Source organism: Podarcis vaucheri, assembly GCF_965113315.1.
Source record: "Podarcis vaucheri genome assembly, chromosome: 17".
In the NCBI taxonomy this organism is placed as follows: Eukaryota; Metazoa; Chordata; class Lepidosauria; order Squamata; family Lacertidae; genus Podarcis; species Podarcis vaucheri.
The window spans coordinates 29,699,026-29,718,791 of NC_138755.1; the positions used below are offsets into that span (position 1 = coordinate 29,699,026).

Consider the following 19,766-nt stretch of genomic DNA (forward strand, 5'->3'; position numbering starts at 1 on the left):
GGCCTTAAACTGTTTCGAGGTCTTGCAAGGAGAATGGGGTTGTTTTAAAAAGGAAACAACCCCCTTTTGGCCAAGAAGGTGGAAGCACGGCCCTACCGTAGGGCAAAGTGAGGCAACTACCTCAGGAAGATCGTGAAGTGCAGTATTCCCCTAGAGTAACCTGTGACCCTGAGGTCCGAGAGATGAAGCAATATTCAACCATCAGCCTAGACACCTACAATATGTGGAATGGGCAGGGGGAGAGAGTATCCTGTCCTTTGCCTCAGGCGGCAAAACGTCATGGGTTGGCCTTGGATCAAAGCATTCCTTCCCATACCCATCTTGTGACAGTTTCCTTTACTTTGGACAGGTTTTCAGCAATTAACTGCCAATAACTGCAACTTGGGTGTTGAAGTTAATTTAGATTGAACCATACATACACTCGCTTTTGAAAAGTCTTTATTTGTTTTCTTTTGCCTTAAAAAAAGTTATCAGTGCAACATTTCAGAACTTCCACTCCTTGTACCACCAAACACTGAGCAGTAGTTAATTGTAATTAGGAAATACTGAGTTCTGAAGCCAGTGGGTTATCATTTCGCTATTTATTTCCTTCTGTCAAACTCTGAAAAAGTCCTCTGTATAAATTAAACAAATGGGGGAAAAAATGTTATTCTCAATCCTAGGTCATCATTACAGCCAACAGAATTATAATAATGCATCTAAAATGTGTGTCCACAATATATCAAGGTATACATTTGGGAAGGGAGGGGGGGAACACAAGAAAAAAATATGACATTCTAGACTTGTTAAAAAGGATAATGGTCCCATATATTTATTAACAGGTTAGCAAAAAACAAAACAAAACAAATCCAATGGATTACAATATTTACATGTTATTTGAAAAATAAAGTAGTGATAAAAGCATGTCACAATCATTTATTTATTTTTTTTTCATCTTTTTCATTTTTGGTAACCATTACAAAACACCCAATCCAGGTATGGAACTGTTTAAATACATTTGAAATGAGGCCAATTAAAAAGAAAACATTCAGACACAAAATGTGTATTTATACTTGTCCTTTCAATGTGTTTTCCACATGACTCTCCCTCCCTCCAAATAAAAAGTAGAAAATAAAAATAAAAATCCCACCCCACAAAATATGAATCCTCAAAATCAAAACACCATGCTTTTCGAGTAGCACTTATTCCACAAATGCAACAGTATTATTCTTTTCTTTTCTTTTTTCCACCATCAATTTGATGAGAAGTTCTGTTGGATACTGACTTCTCAGCAACTTCCTGTCTCCCAACCCCCCTAACCCCACCCCATACCCCCCGGTTTAAAAAAGCGCCAAACAAAAAATGAAAAAGGAAAAGAGAACCAAAACAACCCAAAGAGACACATGCATTTCTAAAACTAGGTTTCAGTCAAGTACTTTCTACTTTTTGGATAGAAACCCATTTGTTCACAATCAGACCATCACCCGTGGGTCCCAAGCTTGTGTTCTCACGTTCACACAAGACTTTTTTTGCATGAATAAGGAACACAATCTCCATCTCCACGTGTGCAAATTCCTATTTACGCTACGCTGTTTTTTTCTCATGCGAAGAGCTAACGGGAGGCGACACCATTAAGTTTATAGACCCTCGCCTTGAAATCCACCAAGAGATCTCCAGGCCCCCAACAGTACAGAAATTGGTCACCTCAAGCTTTCAAAATGACGTGTTTTTCAATCAGCTCCCCCCTCCACCCCCAAAACGAGACACGCCACATACAAAAAAAAAAAGGAAAAAAGGAAAAAGGCAACCGTTCTTAATAACCAAAATAATAACCAGTGAGAGATGTTCAATTTGACAAGCAACAGAATGATTATGAGGACCCGTCTGATTGGTCCACAACCTGCATAGCTGTGCTGTAAGTTTGGTTCTTTAGTTTAACGGGGTTATTTTTTTGTTTGTTTCTGTCTTTTTTTTTTTAAAAAAAGAAAACGTTACTTCTCTGCTAATTCCACATGTTAAAAATTAAAAAGGGGGGGGGGAGCAACACAATTCTATTCACAATAACTAATATTCCTTCCCAACGCCATCTCTTGGGTGGGTGGGTGGACCAGGGTGGGGGGGGGAATAACATTACTTTACATGGGGAAAGAAAAACCCTTAATTGTGCTGTATTTGCAATCCCTCAGGCTGAGCAGACATAGACATGGGGCAAAACAAGAACGGCACAGAGTCAAGTCACATGACTTTGAAATAATAGCTGAACGCTAACAGCTTACCTGGAATAAAAGATGACAAGCCACAGACAGGTATCTAGGAACTCTCTCTCTCTCTCTTTTGTATTTTTTTTATACTAAAATAATTAAAAAAATCACAGTATTTTAAGAAATAAAACCCCCACAGGGATTTTGAGCACAATTTTGTTTTCCATTCTTTTAAAACTTTGTGGTTGTGTTTTTTTCCTTCCATTCACCATCTTGCCCATCAGTCTCTCTCTCTCGCTTTCTCTCTCTACATTTAACCACAATGACAACAGGTAGTACAGACAAATGCAGAGATTTGTATTTTTTTTTTTATTTCCCTTGGTTAATTCTGAGGTACTAGGAAACAGGTGACTGTTTTAAGCAGTCTTTCTTTCTTTCTTTCTTTCTTTCTTTCTTTCTTTCTTTCTTTCTTTCTTTCTTCTAAAGCAAGTCAGTCAGTCTGGAAAAAGCATAATATGTTTATTAAAACTAGAAAAAAAGGCGCCCACATTTGTGCGCCGGAAAGTTGTCCTCTACATCTTCCATCCTCGTGACGCTTCTTCCGTCCTCGAAACAATCCGAAGTCTCCAGGGCAAAGCACGGCGGCATAACGCGAGGAATATTTGGGAGTTTGCTTCTCAAGTCCAAATGAACATAAACTTCCCATTGTCAAGATCCAGAAGAGTTGCAGAGATGGTACTGGAGCCACATAGTCCTCAATTAAATAAAATTAATATATGTACACACACACACACACACACACACACACGCACGCACGCACACACACGCACACACACACACAGGTACCAGTGCTTTGAAAATAGATCATTCAGTCCTAAAAGCAGCTTTGATTCTTCCTCGCCCCCCCTTCCCCACCCCACCCCGTCCCATCCATCACTGTTCAAGTAGGTTGTTTGAAATCACACCAGGTGCTCATTCGCTTTTGGCCTCTTCGTTCTCTTGGAGTGATTTATCAGCAGCAGCAGCAGCAACAATACAAACAGCAGTTTCGTTCTTGTGGGAAAAGTCCACCACGATTTCCGCGCTGCTTTCCATCTCTTCTGCCAGTGGTACCGTAACATTCTCCTCCGCCTCCTCTTTCGGCTGGCTATCTTCAACAATCGCCCGCTTGGTTTCATTCACAGCCCTAGAAATTCAGAAAACGGAAGGTGAGGCATTTTGGACACGCATTCTATGTAAGCCAATTTGTCAGCGCCGAAATGATATCGAGCGTCAGAACGACTTGGCCACGATAAGAAACTTTTGCCCATGGTATGACTATTTTCCACCTTCCCATTTCGACTCTCTGGCACCCTATCTGCATAACCTAGCAATTCTAAAATATAGGGGAGCTTTTACTTGCAAGATTGAATGTACTGCCCTCAGCTGTATTTGAGGGATGATTCCAACAGATTCCACACGAAAAACGCTTATGCCCCTGTGGAGATGGCAGTGCCGAATCAGTGGCACATGCCCTTCTGGCTTGCACTCTTTATAAAGACCTGAGGAATGAGATTATCACCCCTTTTTATTGTCCATTCCAGGTCGCCCAACCACTGCCACAGTGTCCTTTCTCTTGGCAGGTCAAGATGAGCAGGTGACAGCAAAGGTTGCCAGGTTTTTAGCTGGGGCGATCAGAATAAGATTCACTATTTGACTATTGATTCAAAAACCTAAAATGTATTTTATATAACTGACTTTTTATTTCTATACTTTGTATATCGCATTGTTATTTTATTGCTATGGCTGACACAAATAAAGATTCATTCATTCATTCATTCATTCTACGTAAGCCATACACCCAAGTGGCGGTGGCTAATGAAAGAAAGCCATTTTATCTGAAAATAAACCAATGGGTCTTTGCCATAGTTCCCTGGCCCTGCCTTGAGCCAACACAAACAGCCCGTTACTCCTTCTGATGTTTTCCATGCGGTCTCTTAAAGTGGTGTGTTGGCAAAACTCCTCTCTTTCAGAACGGGACAGAATAGCGGTGGCAGCGTAATTGGCTACAAGTATCCTGAACGAATTCAGATTGCTCCAGGGGCATCCATTGGAGGAAAACGGAAGGGCAGTGGTATTTTGAAATGCTCGCAAGCTTGAACTTTATACGCACAGAAACGGAAAGACAAAGAGACTCCAACTATGGAAGGGTGGCTTCCAAAAACTGATGGGACTATGCAGAAATGGCGAAACGGACTGCTAAAATAAGAGGACAAAATGATAATATCTTCCTAGAAGAATGGAGGCCATTGGTGCATCACCTATTGAACTATCATTCTTATATGAAATCACACACAGGATTTGAGATGTGAGTGACGGAAGAATGTAGAGAAAGGACTTTGGAAGCTTAGACAAAAAATATAAATGTGTTTTAATGCAGCTGCTATCGGGGGAATTAAAAGAGGGGGGGGGACCAGGGAAGAAGGGTTGGGAAGTCAAGAAGAAAATGTGTAACCAAAATAATAAATGATTGGAGTTATGTAGTAATTTGGAAAAATTCATAAAAATCATTATAAAAGTGAGAGAGAAATGCTTGCAGTTTATTAGTTGTGGGCATTGTTCCAGAATGAACCATTTTTATGCAAAACTGCAGCAAATTACTGTTCTGATTGGCTATTTATTTATTTAACTCCTATACTGCCCTTTATCTGTGGATCATAAGGCGGTTTACAACATAAAAACCCATTACACAGTAACAAACAAAAACCCAGTTTAAAAGGCCATAGATTATTTAATTGGCCAGCCAAAGATGACTGGATCATTGACATTGTATATCCATTGAAGTTTTCCTATGGGATTAGGCTATATGGGGATGGTTTGATATTAAGTTTAAAAACAAGCTGAGGAGGAGGAGGAGGAGGAGGAGGAGGAGGAGGAGGCTACCTGGAGAATCAGAGGGCCTTGTCACCCTGACTAAACACTATTTTTCTATATTATTATTATTATTATTATTATTATTATTATTAAAATTTATCAACAACTTGCAACCAAACAGACAGACACTAAAATCAAGAGGAAAGAGAAATATATTAAAAACATCCTACCCCCTTCTAATGCTGATGCCAGGCAAGTCTCCCTGGGAAGACCATTCCCCAGACAGGAAGCCACTGCAGAAAAGGCCCTGTTTTTGTGTTGCCGCCCTCCGGACCTCTCACAGAGGCGGCACATGAAACAGGGCCTCCAATGATGGTTGCAGGGTCCCATTTGGCTGACGACATGGGGTGAAGTGGGTTCCAAATCATGGAAGTTTACGCCACAGCCAATTTTTTAGGCTTTAAGGGAAGGATGGGGAAACTTTAGCCCTTCTGTTGTTAAGACTCCAACTCCCGACGGCCACCAAGTTAGGCTGGGTGACAAACCCTTGTCAAAAACCCAGGAGAGGTTCCGTCAGTCAGTGTAGAAAACACTGAACTAGATGGACCAGCAGACCGGCTTAGAATCACAGAATTGTAGAGTTGGAAAGGACCTTGAGGATTGTCTAGTCCAACTCCTTGCAATGCAGGAATATGCAGTTGTCCCATAAAGGGATTGAACCCGCAACCTTGGCATTATCAGCACTGTGCTCTAATCGACTGAGCTATCCTTCCTATGTGCCAACCGATGTGGTTCAAAGCAGAGAGCCTTCGACCAACTTACATGCCGTGCCTCAGCACGTGCCGTTCCCACTCTGAGCCCTCTGCAAACGTCCGGCCACAAAACTCACAGGGGAAACGTTTTTCTGGTGGTCCATTCTCTGAGAACCTCATGGACCCTGGAAGAAAACAATACATATGTTAGGCTCATGTAAGAGTCCTCCCATTTCTCTCAAGGAAGCAGAAAACGAAGTTTCTCTTGAAGCCCAAGAGAATGTAAACAAGACCTCTTAAAAAAGGAATCTGAGATGAGAATGCCAGTATCCTAGATGTACCCTAAGGCATGTGCAAATTTGGATTGAGTAAGGAAGATGGACACTCAACAGTGCTCATTTAGGCATATATGAAGTGGCCAAATTAAGAAATAATAACATTTGACTAAAAGATTTTGCTTCATGTGCAAACTTTCAGATTTAGTCCCCCTCCCCACACCCAATGTAACTGATTAATTATTCATTTCGTATTTTCACCTTCATTGTAAATTACCGTATTCTTCGCTCTATAAGGCGCACCAGACCATAAGATGCACCTAGTTTTTGGAGAAGGAAAACAAGGGGGGGAAATATTCTGAATCCCAGAAGCCAGAACAGCAAGAGGGATCGCTGCGCAGCGAACCCTCTTGCTGTTCTGGCTTCTGGGATAGCTGCGCAGCCTGCATTCGCTCCGTAAGACGCACACACATTTCCCCTTACTTTTTATGAGGGAAAAAGTGAGTCTTATAGAGCAAAAAATATGGTACCTTTCTCTTTAACACCCTTTAAAACAATTATAGGTGCAAGGGCAAGATGTCAATTCCATAGCTGAACTGCTTTAACTGTTACATTCTTGTCCGCAAGAAGCCCTTTGGTTATGTAAGGAGACTAAAGATCTCTTAACACAGAATTCTCAGCACTCCAAGAATGGTGTTGGACGTAACAGTGATATGAAGAGTACAGGAAAGGCACCCCTTGTTCCTTTGCCTCGCTGTCTTGTACAATCTTCCACCAGAAAGCTAATGCAGAGCTGAGAAAAAACTATTTCACCTCAAACGGAGATCCAGAGAACATGAGATACAGGCATTTCCCAAAAAAATCTCTTCACGCTGTTATAATGTCTGAAGCAGCTCTCACAAAAGTTTTGGTTTTGCCATAGGTTCTTTGGGGGTTAGAATTTGTAAAAAAGTGTAGTCATAGAACTGGGTTTAACCTTCTCTTCCCCACCCACCAAAGGTGTCTTGTGAAAATATAGGCAAGAGGCAATCTGAAAGGAAGGAGCAGCTTGGCAGCATTAGCGGCCTTGCTCACCAGACATTTACAATGCACTCCAGGCTCACTGAAACAAACGTACGTTTTGCCACCGGCTCCAATCAGACATGGACTGCAGCCATTCCTCCTCTACAAAGGACGCCCCTTGTTCAGGGTAAGACCCAACAAAGTGTCTTATTTAGTCTGGGCATGCCCTGCCAATCACAACTGGAGGCCTGATCCAGCCAAAGTCTGAACACTCCAAGTCTCGTTGATTTTCCGCCGGAAAGAACAAATAATGTGCTCAGATCAATGCGACTGAGAAACGCTTAAGCTCTGTCTGGATCATGCCCCGCCAAATATAATTGAGAACTCCTAACACCTTGAAGGCACAGTAGACATTCCACACGGCTGAGACGCAGGCCCCCTGTGTGAACAAGAGCGACCAGGCCACCAAACAAAAGATGAAACGTTTTCTCACAAAATTAAGATGATCGCCACACAGGCCATTAAAAATAATTGCTTGGACTATCTCGCTTGATTCTTTTCACTGAAAATGAGATGGCGCCATCTGCTCCAAGCATTAATTCTTTAGTGGGGATTATCTTGAGCAAGAAAACAACAGAATGCCAATGCCTTTGCCTTCCCGGAGTCCTCTCAAAGTACATAATGAAAGAAATGGGGATTTTGCTTCATTTACTGCTGATCTCTGCTTGCCTCATTTCCACGTTTTATTATAATGTACACAGCTTATGAGCTAACTTAAGCTACTGAAAATCTCTCTCACACACATACACACAAGAGCCTGCCCTTATTTCTCTGGGCAGTTTCAGTGCAAAGAAGAGATATTGTCACTTTCTTCCCAAAAGCTTTTTCTCATGCATTGATTGTTAAAACCATCTATCAAGGAGTGTACATTACTTTAGTTGGGTTCTTTTCTTTTTGTCCTCTTGATGTTAAAAGCATCTTTCGCAGAACGCTGATCTTTATCCACATAAGTATCTCACAGTTTGGTCCTCAAACAGAATAAATTTGCCACAACATGAGGAAGGAAAAGGAGGGGAACTGTCTGCAGTTTTAATGAAAATCTGGTGCTGAAAATGAATTCATTCCGAGTGGGCATATTTGCATACATTTACTCTAATAAGCATGTATTAGGCAATCGGCATAATTTGCTTTTCTTTGTCCTACTCTCTCCCTAATCCCGAATTTGGCTGTAGTGGGGGGTCAGGTGTGAAGGGGCAACTGAAAATGTTAGTGGACACAAATAATCATGGTTACAGCCTTTAGAGGACTGGAGTTCAACATTTTCCCCTCATCTGATGGTTTAAGACTTTTCTTGTTTAAAATGTTGGGATGCAACACAACTTGCACTGTAGGCTGACATATCTGCATGGGAAGGGTAGATAGAGAGGAGCCAAGAGTTTTCCTAGACTGTCTTTCTTGTGCCAACTACTGATCTTCCTTCAGTGTTAGACTGATACTCTAAAGACTGCTGACCTCATTTCCTACTTCCTTCTTCCGCATCCTTAACCTTGGGAGAGGAGACCTCTCTCCTGCCGAGAACAAACAGGATGCACAACTCTTTGTGTCTCCACCTTTGTTAGATAGAACCAGGATCTTTCCTATGAAGTATGCATTTCCTTTAATAAACTTAGCTTTCTTATTTTGCAAACTCAAGAGTCTCGATGTAATTATATCCAGTGCAAAGCGTGCTTCTCCAACAGTGTTTCAGTGGTCCGCTGAACTTCCAAGCTATGTATTATTAACTCCAAACACCAACAGTTTGGATGCCTCTTGGGTCCCTCAAAGACTTCTGACAGGCCTTCTGCTGTCACCCTGGTCCAGCGACCCCACCGACTCTTGGCTGCACAGCTCTCTCAAAGACACACACTCTTCCCAATATGACTTTTTAGCGCCAGCCAGTGATTTTAGCTCTGGGCTTCTCATAGGCCTTCCAAACCATTAAGCCTCAATGTCCTCTGCCTGGCTCCAGCTTCCAGCTCTTCCTTCTTCTGCCCTCTTCTTCAACATACTCTCTGACACAGTAAAGCTCTACTTGACACACGACTGATGGAATCTCCTCTGACTTCTGGAGTTTGAGACCAGCCTTTTATTTCCAAACAGGGTCTCTCTCCAGCCAGTCACTTCAAATGTTGGTGGAATCCCCTCTACCCATTCCTCAGGCCATGTTGACTCTTGTCCAACGGGATGAGGCAAATGCCCATGGATTCACCGCTAGAACTCACCAGTTTTCATTCCATTGTGTCTGTATATATATTACAGAAGCCTCACTGCTAGAACTACATTTTGACAGGACGCAACTGCCATTTAAACAGCCCAGCCACCTTTGTCCCAATTCTCATACCCAAACAGATGTTGTCACAAACAGATAATCATTTTTGCAGTAACACCGAGGCAAGAAAACTGATGGCTGCCTGGCTGTGCTGGTGCTTAGATAGTTGGTGCTGGCACTGCAGTACAAATATACAATTATATATTGTATACAACTTTCTGGTTGTGCATTAGCCATAAGCTAGCCATCTTCATATTAGTTGAAAATCTGAATTAGGTGAAGAGATTATAATGAACGTAAACTATAATAAAGGTGAATGATCAACTATTCATTTCATATGGACATTGCAAAAAAACACACCCCCAAACCACTCAACAGCTATTATGAACTTTTTGCTTGTGCACCAATTGTTTCTCCATTATCTGGCAGCTGTTTGAATATTTCCGGGAGACACGGAGTGGCCATTCTAAAGCATCCAGGAAATACAATGGCTAGACAATGGCCTGGTTCACACATAACACGAAGCCATGGCTTTCTTAAGTTATGGTTTAAGAAAAAAGGTAAACCTGAGTTGTCCCATGGGTAATCAAATAACCTATGATTTGTTTCTCCAAAGCTTTGTTTCTTTTCTAGTTGGCAGTGCCTTCTGCCTTTGTAAATTAGGGTGCTCCTGGAGCGTAGTGGCCAAACAAATCATGGTTAAAGAAGGGCATGCATGTCAAGTCAACATTGCAACAAATCAAGGTTCACAGGCCATCCACAGGTCATGCCTTCAGACCATGGTTTGCTAGATGTGAACAAACTATAGTTAAGCCTTTGGGCACAGTTTGCACATAACCCAAAGTAATGATCCAATAAGCTTATGCTTAGTGTTATATGTGAACCAGACCAATCTCTCTCCCCCCCTCTCTCCTTTAGCACTGGTGTGTCTTGGTTCATGGGGGGGGGGGTGTGCAGGTGAGATAAAAAATGTTGCTTTTTGAGGGTAGCCAGTCCCAGCAATGTGCTTGGTATCAGAGACAAGACAATTATACTAACCTCTCTCTTCACTATTGGGGCTCATCTCCTCTTCCTTCTCTTCCTCATCGCTGCTGGAACTCTCCTCTTTTTCCTTCATTTGTTCCAACTGATCTAAGTTAACCCGTCCAACCAGCTCAAAATTGCGACTCACCTTTGGGGGGAAGAAAACAATGTCGCGTAATCTCATCTATTACGATTTCCCGGTCTACGCACTGTGCATGCCTCGGATTTCCCCATATACCAACATTCTTTCACACAACAGGGGCTCTCAAAATGTTCTGACAATAAATAATTCCCACGTGAGCAAAGCAATGGTTCGAGACATACCAAAGAGAGATGGCTTTTTGCTGTCAGGGCTCACTTTGGGCTCTGTCTTTGGAGATGGTGGCAAGCCCACAAGCACCCAAAAGAATACAAGGGCTGGAAGGGGCACTACCAAAAGCCACGTAAGGAGAAGAGGTAGAAGGAGGAACCCATTGATTTGAGTTCTATAGGGCAGAGCAAGAATGGGGCATGTCACTTGGCATTCCTTCTCCAGCAGGGAAGAAGGGCTCAATGACAGGCTTACATCTTCCCAGAAGTGATTTTTAAAATGCATCTATACTGCACATGATGAAGAGGTTTCCTGGATACTGACTCCTATTGATGACTCCCATCCTGACATGACTGTAGCCAAGCATCGTGTTGGTGGCTAGCTGCTCCCGCACTCATAAAGGGTGAGATTTTGTAAGTTTTGGATTCTTTACACCTGTGGGATAATGCTAGCTCTTAAAAAAGGGTGGAAGGCAGCAGGAGTTAGGAGAAAGAGAAGCAAGGGAGGGAAGCCTTAAGCATGGCTAGCCATCCGAAAAGGATCAATTGGTGGAGGATGGAAGAAGGGGGTAGGTAAAAGTAAAGGACCCTTGGATGGTTAAGCCCAGTCAAAGGCGACTATGGGGTACGGTACTCATCTCTGCTTTCAGGCCGAGGGAGCCGGCGTTTCTCCGCAGTTTTTCGGGTCATGTGGTCAGCATGACTAAACCGCTTCTGGCACAACGGGACACCATGACGAGTGCTGGAGCGCATGGAAATGCTGTTTCCTTTCCTACCAGAGCGGTACCTATTTATCTACTCGTGCTGGTATGCTTTTGAACTGCTAGGTTGCCAGGAGCTGGGACAGAGCAACGGGAGCTCACCCCATCGTGGGGATTTGAACCGCCGACCTTCCAATCGGCAAGCCCAAGAGGCTCAGTGGTTTAGACCACAGCGCCACCTGCTCCCTGTCAATTGGTGGAGGGTGGAAGAAGAGGGAAAGCACAACTCCTTGCGACTCCCCAAAATTTTTAAATGAGCAGTATGCATGCTGCTAATTTGATACTGTATCATCACAGCAGAGCCACACATGAATAAGGTACATATTCAGCCAATTGCAAAATAGCTTCTGCATCAATTCATGTATGTATTTTCACATTAATAACTGCTGTATTGTCAGTGGAAACGCTTTGCCACAGACACGCAAGCTATATGTTTGCTCTCCAGCCAAATTGTTATGAATCCTTTGGGTTAGGTGCGTGCTGAGAGAACGCTATTAAAATAAGCTTGAGCTAGGGTGGTGAAAATGTAATGCCGTCCACAACAACGCGCACATTACTGAAGGTGCTGCATGTCCACAAACCGGAATGGAAAACTGGAGGAGGAGGGGAATAGAAGAGAATGGCTGGAACCCTGAATGAGAGTACATTGCTACAGGTTCCACTTGCAGTGGCCGATAACTACGGACAGATTTGTCTTATCAAGAAGCTAGCGGTCAGCACTGTTTCCCACAGCAGTGAAGAGCACAACTGTGTTGCGGAAACATTTCTTTAAGAAGGTGTTGGACCACCTGTCGCTGTGTCTGCTGCATAGCATGTTCACCCATGGGTGCAGATGGCGCCCAAAAACTCACCTTATGCTCATCTCGAAGGTGAACATCCAGCTCGTCCGTGTGCTTGGTCTCATAGTAGCAGAGTTGGCATTTGTAAGGTCTCAGCTCATTGTGCTTCTCTATGTGTTGCTGTAGGCTTTCGTCGCTGGAGCACGTGAAGGTACACTTGTCACAGCGGAAAACGATTCCCTGCAAATATTTGGACAGCTTGGAACGGCACACTTCTATGGGGACCACTCGCTCTTCTAGTGGGGCAAAAAGAAATGGTAGAAGTTCTATTACTAAGTTTTCTCTCGTTCCCTGAAGGCAACTCACATACAGCCCCTTCATCGCCATTCTGCTATTTCCCCAAAATTTAATTTCAAAGCCCTCAATTTGTTTCTCTGGTGCTTTCGATATGGACGTTACTTCTGCAAATGAATCAGAATCAGAAGAATCTTTATTTGCACCAGTCACTGGCCATAGCAATAAAATAAAATAAAATAAAAGGTAGATAGAGGTAAAAACTTAAACTACACAAAATACATTTTGGAGCTCTACATCAATAGTTCTTCTCATTTCATTTTCATCATGAACCATGTCAAACGGGGACACTGTTCTTATCTGCAAGTGTACTTAAGTTATTTAACTTTAACTCGTTCCTGAGACTTACAGCTGATAGAACTGTGAATATCACATTAAAATAACACCAACAAGTCCCCTCCCTGCCCCCCCCAAAGCTTAACCTTAATCACCAAAAGCCAGGCTCAAATGGTTTGTTTGTTTTTTATTCCACAACATTTATATACCAGTTGACTATAATAAAAGCTGAAAGCAGTTCTAAAATATGTAAAAAACCAACAACAACCTAAAACAATCAGTAAGAAACAGGAAAAAAAAACTATTTGAAACATTCAAGAAAAACAACTAAACTAAACTAAAAAGTTTGGCAAGTTTGTGGAGGTTGGATGTGGTTCCATAATTTTTTTTGGGGGGGGGGAAGAAGGTGGTATAAGACAAAAAAAGGATTAACTGGTAAACGTAGCTTGACTTGAAAGTTGTTGTTATAGAAGAATATTGAGGGCTCCCTGGACTTGAAAGCCTGACATTCTCCAACACAGGAATTTTAAAGGGCGACTCTAGCATGAAATGGCTGAATGAACTAGTAATGAAATTTCATTCTATTCATTTGGGTTTGAATAGAGAGAATGGCTTTCTGTCCCGCTTACACATACCAATTTACTTAACCACCAGTTTCTGCTGTTGTGAACAATCTCTGAGCTTATTTTGAATAAATTTAAAGTCTAATTCAATTGTCACAGGCTGTAAACATTTTTTTTTCATTTTGTTGCTATTTGACCCCACTGTACTGTACGTCCCCCCCCCTTTTCTGGGGGCAGCTAGGCATTCTTTTAAAAAATTACTTTAAAATGTGAAGTCAATGCTCCCAGAATGCCTTGCTCTGAGGAAGCACCTCCATGTAGAGGAAAAGTGACAGGCATGGAGAATGAGGTCAACTGAGACCTCCCTGAGGGGCATCAATTTGCCACCCTCTTCCTCTGAGGAAATTGTCTCATTTTGCCTAACTAGTGGGCTGGCCCTGGCTACATTGAAGTCTAAAAACTTTATTTTGGAACAAGATTTTGCGGTCTAGAGCCCACATAATCAGTCACATTAATCTGCAGCAGATCGTAGGGTTGGAAGGGACCCTGAGGATCATCTAGTCCAACCCCCTGGAAGGCAGGAATACGCAGTTGACCCATACGGGGATCGAACCTGCAACCTTGGTGTTATCAGCACCATGCTCTAACCCAGCCTTTCTCAACCTGTGGGTCCCCAGATGTTGTTGAACTACAACTCCCATCACCCCTAGCCAGCAAGGACAGAGCTCAGGGATGATGGGAGTTGTAGTCCAACAACATCTGGGGACCCACAGGTTGAGAACCGCTGCCATGGGTAGGCAAACTAAGGCCCAGGGGCCGGATCTGGCCCAATCGCCTTCTAAATCCAGCCCATGGACTGTCCGGGAATCAGCTTGTTTTTACATGAGTAAAATGTGTCCTTTTATTTAAAATGCATCTCTGGGTTATTTGTGGGGCATAGGAATCCATTCATTTATTTATTTTTTCAAAATATAGTCCGGCCCCCCCACAATGTCTGAGGGACAGTGGACCGGCCCCCTGCTGAAAAAGTCTACTGACCCCTGATGTCTAACCAACTGAGCCAAGGCCAGAATGCATGCTGGCTCAATCCTTGACTTACCCACTCCCCCCTGGGCAAAGAAGTAACTGTGTGATTCAGGGCACCACAGTTATGGGCCTTGACATGCAGCATGCACATAGCATGATGTGTTTTCTATGCAGGGCTAAGGAGCAGCGCATGCACTTCCTCCTTCTCCACGCAAATTACAGAGCTACCGCAGTAAGAACTTGATTTGGGTAAAAATCATACAAGTTGCCCTTCATGGACAACCACAGTTTAAACAACAGAATTCTTTAGTGATCGTTAAATATGCGGCCATCCCAAATTACAATTTCTGAATGTCTTGCCCTTGTGAATTTCGCTTGTGTGGGTGGGGGAAATCAACCTAGATAAACAGGACTCCAGTAACAAAGCAATAGCTACATGCACATCTGATCACGGTGGAAGTTATTATACTAACCCACCCCTTTGAAAAGTTGTTCTGCTCAGTGACTTATTTTTCCTGGAATGCAAATGTAGCTGATTCTCACAACCCCACAATTTTCCTTCTGCTGAGTAGTGTAAAACAGTAACTGCACTTAGAGAAAAAAATTAAAGGCCCCGGGCATATTGTTCATGGTAAGACTGCATTCGGCACTGGGAAAAACTGTCAGGGCATCTCTTCAAAGGCAGCTTGGGAATGCCTTAATAGAAGATAGCGGCTGCAATTGCATTATCTGGAAAAGCTCTGGCCGGGCATAGATTTGCATTTCCACAGCTCAGAGAATAGGAATGCCAAAAGGGTTCAGGAGGTTAGGCTGTTGGGGAACTCAAGTGCATTTGTGAGCCAGAAAAAGCTATTCCTTGCTGCCAGGGTGCCCATGCGACAACCCGTTCCTGGTCTTTAAAAATCCCTCCTTAAAGCCTGACGAAGTACATAGAGAGTCCCAGCTCCCTCTGTTCCCATATAAGGTAAATTAAAACTGCACTTAGGATGGTGTTCAAGTAAGCGACAAAGCACTCTCCGCGGCAGATTGATAACACCCTGAAGCCTGTAACAGTTTAAGGAAAAACACATTCCTCCTTTTTTTCTTTTTTAAAAAGCCCTATTCCTTGCACCAAACAACCCAATACTCTGGCTGTAAATTGCCTCAGTTGCTTATTAGGCCTTAAAGGTAAAGGGACCCCTGACCATTAGGTTCAGTCGTGGCCGACTCTGGGGTTGTGGTGCTCATCTCGCTTCATTGGCCGAGGGAGCCAGCATACCACTTCCAGGTCACAGAAACGCCGTTTACCTTCCCGCCGGAGTGGTACCTATTTATCTATTTGCACTTTGACGTGCTTTCGAACTGCTAGGTTGGCAGGAGCAGGGACCGAGCAATGGGAGCTCACCCCGTCGCGGGGATTTGAACCGCCGACCTTCTGATCGGCAAGCCCTAGGCTCTGTGGTTTAACCCACAGCACCACCTGCGTCCCTTATCAGGCCTTATCTGTGGTTTAATGAAACCTGGCATGCATTCTACTTTTGAGGAGAACAAACTCCACTGCAGTCTATTTAAATGAAAGTTTCTCATTTCCTTTTGAGACTATAGGGTGTCTGGGTGAAGGCACAAGGGACATACCTACTGTGGGACCTCTACTTAACCACCATAATCTGTTCCAGCGGCCCGTCCTTTAGGCGAAACGGGTCGCTGGCAGAAATGCCGTTGTGCGCATGTGCAGATGGCAGAAGCCGCTTCTGCGTGTGTGTGAATCGCATCAAACCCAGTATTTACTTCCATGTTTGCCGCGGTCGCAACTTGGATCGGGCCCAGGTAGAGGCGGTCGTAAGTAGAGGTTCTACTGTATTTCCCAGACTTAAAACCGGTTAAATTACCATATCATCTTCCTAACCCTAGCTTGCTATGGAATGGTGTCGTGTGAGGGAAGAAATGGCAGAGAGACGTTCCAGCATTATTTTAAAAGGAAACCTGACAGCTAAATGGTTTGGAATCAATTTATGGTTCAATATATGTGCAACAATATCCCAGAAAATGATGAAACAGACATGAAATAAACATTGGACATTACCTCTTTTTTTTGCTGTTAATAGTATCAGCCTGATCTCATGAAAAGAGAGAAAGCAAACAACAGGAGGAAGTTCTTCAGGAGAAAGACTGTACGACACAAAAGGTCATAGCATACTAACCCCTAAACGTTAATATGGGGATATATGGCTATGACCCGGGCATAAAGACCATGTAATGCTAATGAAACATTACAGTCCACAGCACAAATGGAATCATTCACTGCATCACACAGTTGATTCCTCGAACAGCCCTTTGGATACTTGACGAAAGGCGATTAAGGAGCAAGAGAGAATAAATAAATAAGCTAGACTCTCATGACCACGTTAAAAGGCTAACTTATTTTTAATAGGGCTAAGCTGGTTATCTGAGGGGGCAGGGAGGTTTTCCTCTGGGACTCACAGGCTTCCAACTAATTTGGATTCCTTTGTTGGAATGATAGCTTTGGTTCACTTTATTATTATTATTATTATTATTATTATTATTATTATTATTAAAAAAACACAAAATTGTGATTTTTGCCACCTGGGAAAGCCTTTCTTTTCTTCCCTTTTGAATGGACGTGAAGTCAGATAAAAGACTCTCAACACCTGCTTTCAGCTTCTGCTGAAGGGATCATGCAACCCATATACCGTTCCTCCAAAACGGGCAGGCCTGTGCGTTTCTCCCAGAGAGCCAAGGGGCTCCTTAACGAGAGGGTCACCTCGGGGAGGAGAAATCAGCACAGAGGTTCAAGCGGGTTAAAATGTGACCTTGCCACTTCTTTCACGAAGGCTATGCAAAATGACTTGGCAGAATATGCACTGCTGGTTCACTTTTAACCAAAAAATAAAAAATAAAAAGGCAGCAAAGGTGCTAATTTCATTTAACAGCTTTAGTTTTCATCCATGTTTTTTGGGCTCAAAAAAAATAAATAAAAAGCAGCACATTCCAGAAACAGCTGAAACACCTCAAAAAAACAAAACAAAACGAAGAACTCAGAAAGAACCAGGAGCTCAGCTGAACCACTTAGGCACTCCAGAAAGTATGAAACAAAATTAAACACTAGGTCTAGAAGCCTCTCTAGACATGCCTCCCCCCAGCCACCGGAAAAAAAAAACACCTTTAAAAGTATTGTAAAACAGATAACCGTTCCAACATGCCCTAGAGGTCAACAGGCTCTGGCAGTCTGGCGCTGTAACTCCCTCAGAGGTTAAGCTCAACACTAGAAGCCATTGTTAGCATTCACTGAGGTGTCTCTGTTACACGCATCTCAAATCCCGGGGAGATTTTTGCTGTGGGGTTTTCTGTTTTTGTTTTTTCGTTGGAGGGCCATCTGTGAAAGTCGTTGGCCTGCCTTTACTGCCCAGTCAGAAAATAACCGAGTTCGAGTCTTCTTGCCTACCCGGCTCAGAAGCAAAGAGAAGCAGCGACTTGCAAAGGAGTCGCCATGTGCGCACCAGCATGAAAAGAACCCTAAACAAAAGATTTCCTCCCGGAGAGATGGCACACACAGCTCTCATTATCTCACCACCAATATCCTGCTGGGAGATGCTGCTCAGCCTGTGATCAGGCAGAATGCCACCCCAACACATGGGCATGGTTTTCGATAGCCAACAGACCATCTCTAAGCATCAAGTGTGATAACTATGGGCAGGAATCCCAGCCTGAAGAGTCCAAACAGCTGTCTCTTCCGAGCTTATAATTCAGCAGCCAACAGAATCTGAAATTCCTCTTTAGATTTCTTAAAAGCAAAAGTAGGGAGAGGAGAGAGAAAAACCACAACAAGCTAAGTTTTGGGGTTTTTGCAGTTCTGTGTTGGAACACCAGGTGAAGCTTGATGCTCGGCACAGAAGAAGAAGAGTTTGGATTTGATATCCTGCTTTATCACTACCCGAAGGAGTCTCAAAGCGGCTAACATTCTCCTTTCCCTTCCTCCCCCACAACAAACACTCTGTGAGGTGAGTGGGGCTGAGAGACTGCCCAAGAAGTGTGACTGGCCCAAGGTCACCCAGCAGCTGCATGTGGAGGAGCGGAGACACGAACCCGGTTCCCCAGATTACGAGTCTACCGCTCTTAACCACTATACCACAGTACACCACACTGGCAATTCCATAGGTGAAATTGATGTATACATTACGGATGCGCACATGTTACCATGAACATTTAATCAGAAGCGCACATGTAGTAAACAAGAAAGTTCTAAGAGCAGCGAAACAACCCCTTGCATCTTCCCTGTTCATTTTATTTTGTTTCCTTTTAACTACCAGGATGCTGAAGACAAAACAACTGATGATGAATTATCACCATCCTCTTTCCAGGGTACTGGGCTTTCCAATGAGCAATAGGAGTGATTAGTACAGATCCACGTTGGCCACTGGTACATTCCTGTGGGGTGCCTTTACCTCGATGAAGGACGATATGGTCAATCATGTTCCGTTTATATTTGGTGTGGTACAGACAGAGAGGACAGCGGAGATCTTTGGGTCCTTCCTCAGGAACTGCTGAATGCCCAGCTTCCACGTGCATAGTAAAAGCAGATCTAGAAACACAGGAGTAGTGGAAAGGCTCAAAACAGAGTGCTGTTGGGTAATGTTGGGGTTGTTTTTTTCACCCACATTATTTCACCATTATTTCATAAAAGCAATAGTTATCAAAACTTGGCATGGCGTGCTTCCAAAAGCTAAGAAAGAAATGGTTTGTGCATTCCCAAGGCTGGTGCTGATTTGACATTGGTTGACCTCTTAAATGCGGTTCGAAGAGTGGTTGTGGGCCACTGGATCACAAGTTCCCTCTCCCTCTTTTCCTCACGTGAGTCCCATGTAATTATGGTCAACCGTTGCACCCATGTTAACTTTGATTAAGGATTCCTTTTAACCAGTATTTGAAGCCATGCTTAAGAGGTCAACCAAGGTTACGTCTGCACCAAAGCCGAACTGTAGCTACAATAATAATAAAGAGGAGCCAACAGGCTGATCAGGTTTACTTTGGTCCCAGACGTGAAACCCAGAGAAGCGCTGGAAAGGAAACAAGGTGGAGATGCATGGCCCATGAGAAGCATTCTAGGAAGCCAAAGAAATAACGCCCAAAGTGGGAAACTACTCAAGGAGCTCACAGTACCAATCCACCGATACAACTAGGGAGGGTATATCCAAGCCCCAGTACTTGGGATAGAAGTAGAAGTAGAGTCATACTCTGAATCATGGCCCGATTCAGTTACACATTTAAACTGGGGGTCTCCTCTACGAACTGCTCATCATTCCACGGG

The 19,766-nt window shown here is 43.3% G+C and overlaps 1 protein-coding gene across 6 annotated transcripts in view; it reads right to left on the reverse strand.

Annotated features, from left to right (window-relative positions):
* Positions 1-421: 421 nt before the first annotated feature.
* ZNF462 (zinc finger protein 462) overlaps positions 422-19,766 on the reverse strand; it is a 146,136-nt gene continuing 126,791 nt past the window's right edge. For all 6 annotated transcript variants that reach the window (XM_082204463.1, XM_082204461.1, XM_082204458.1 and 3 more), the window contains 5 exons: positions 18,904-19,040; positions 12,315-12,538; positions 10,409-10,541; positions 5,856-5,970; positions 422-3,366 (listed from right to left, as the gene is read on the reverse strand). In XM_082204463.1, the coding sequence (XP_082060589.1) occupies positions 3,153-3,366; positions 5,856-5,970; positions 10,409-10,541; positions 12,315-12,538; positions 18,904-19,040 (823 nt within the window). In that variant the 3' untranslated portion in view covers positions 422-3,152. The remainder of the gene's footprint in view (positions 3,367-5,855; positions 5,971-10,408; positions 10,542-12,314; positions 12,539-18,903; positions 19,041-19,766) is intronic.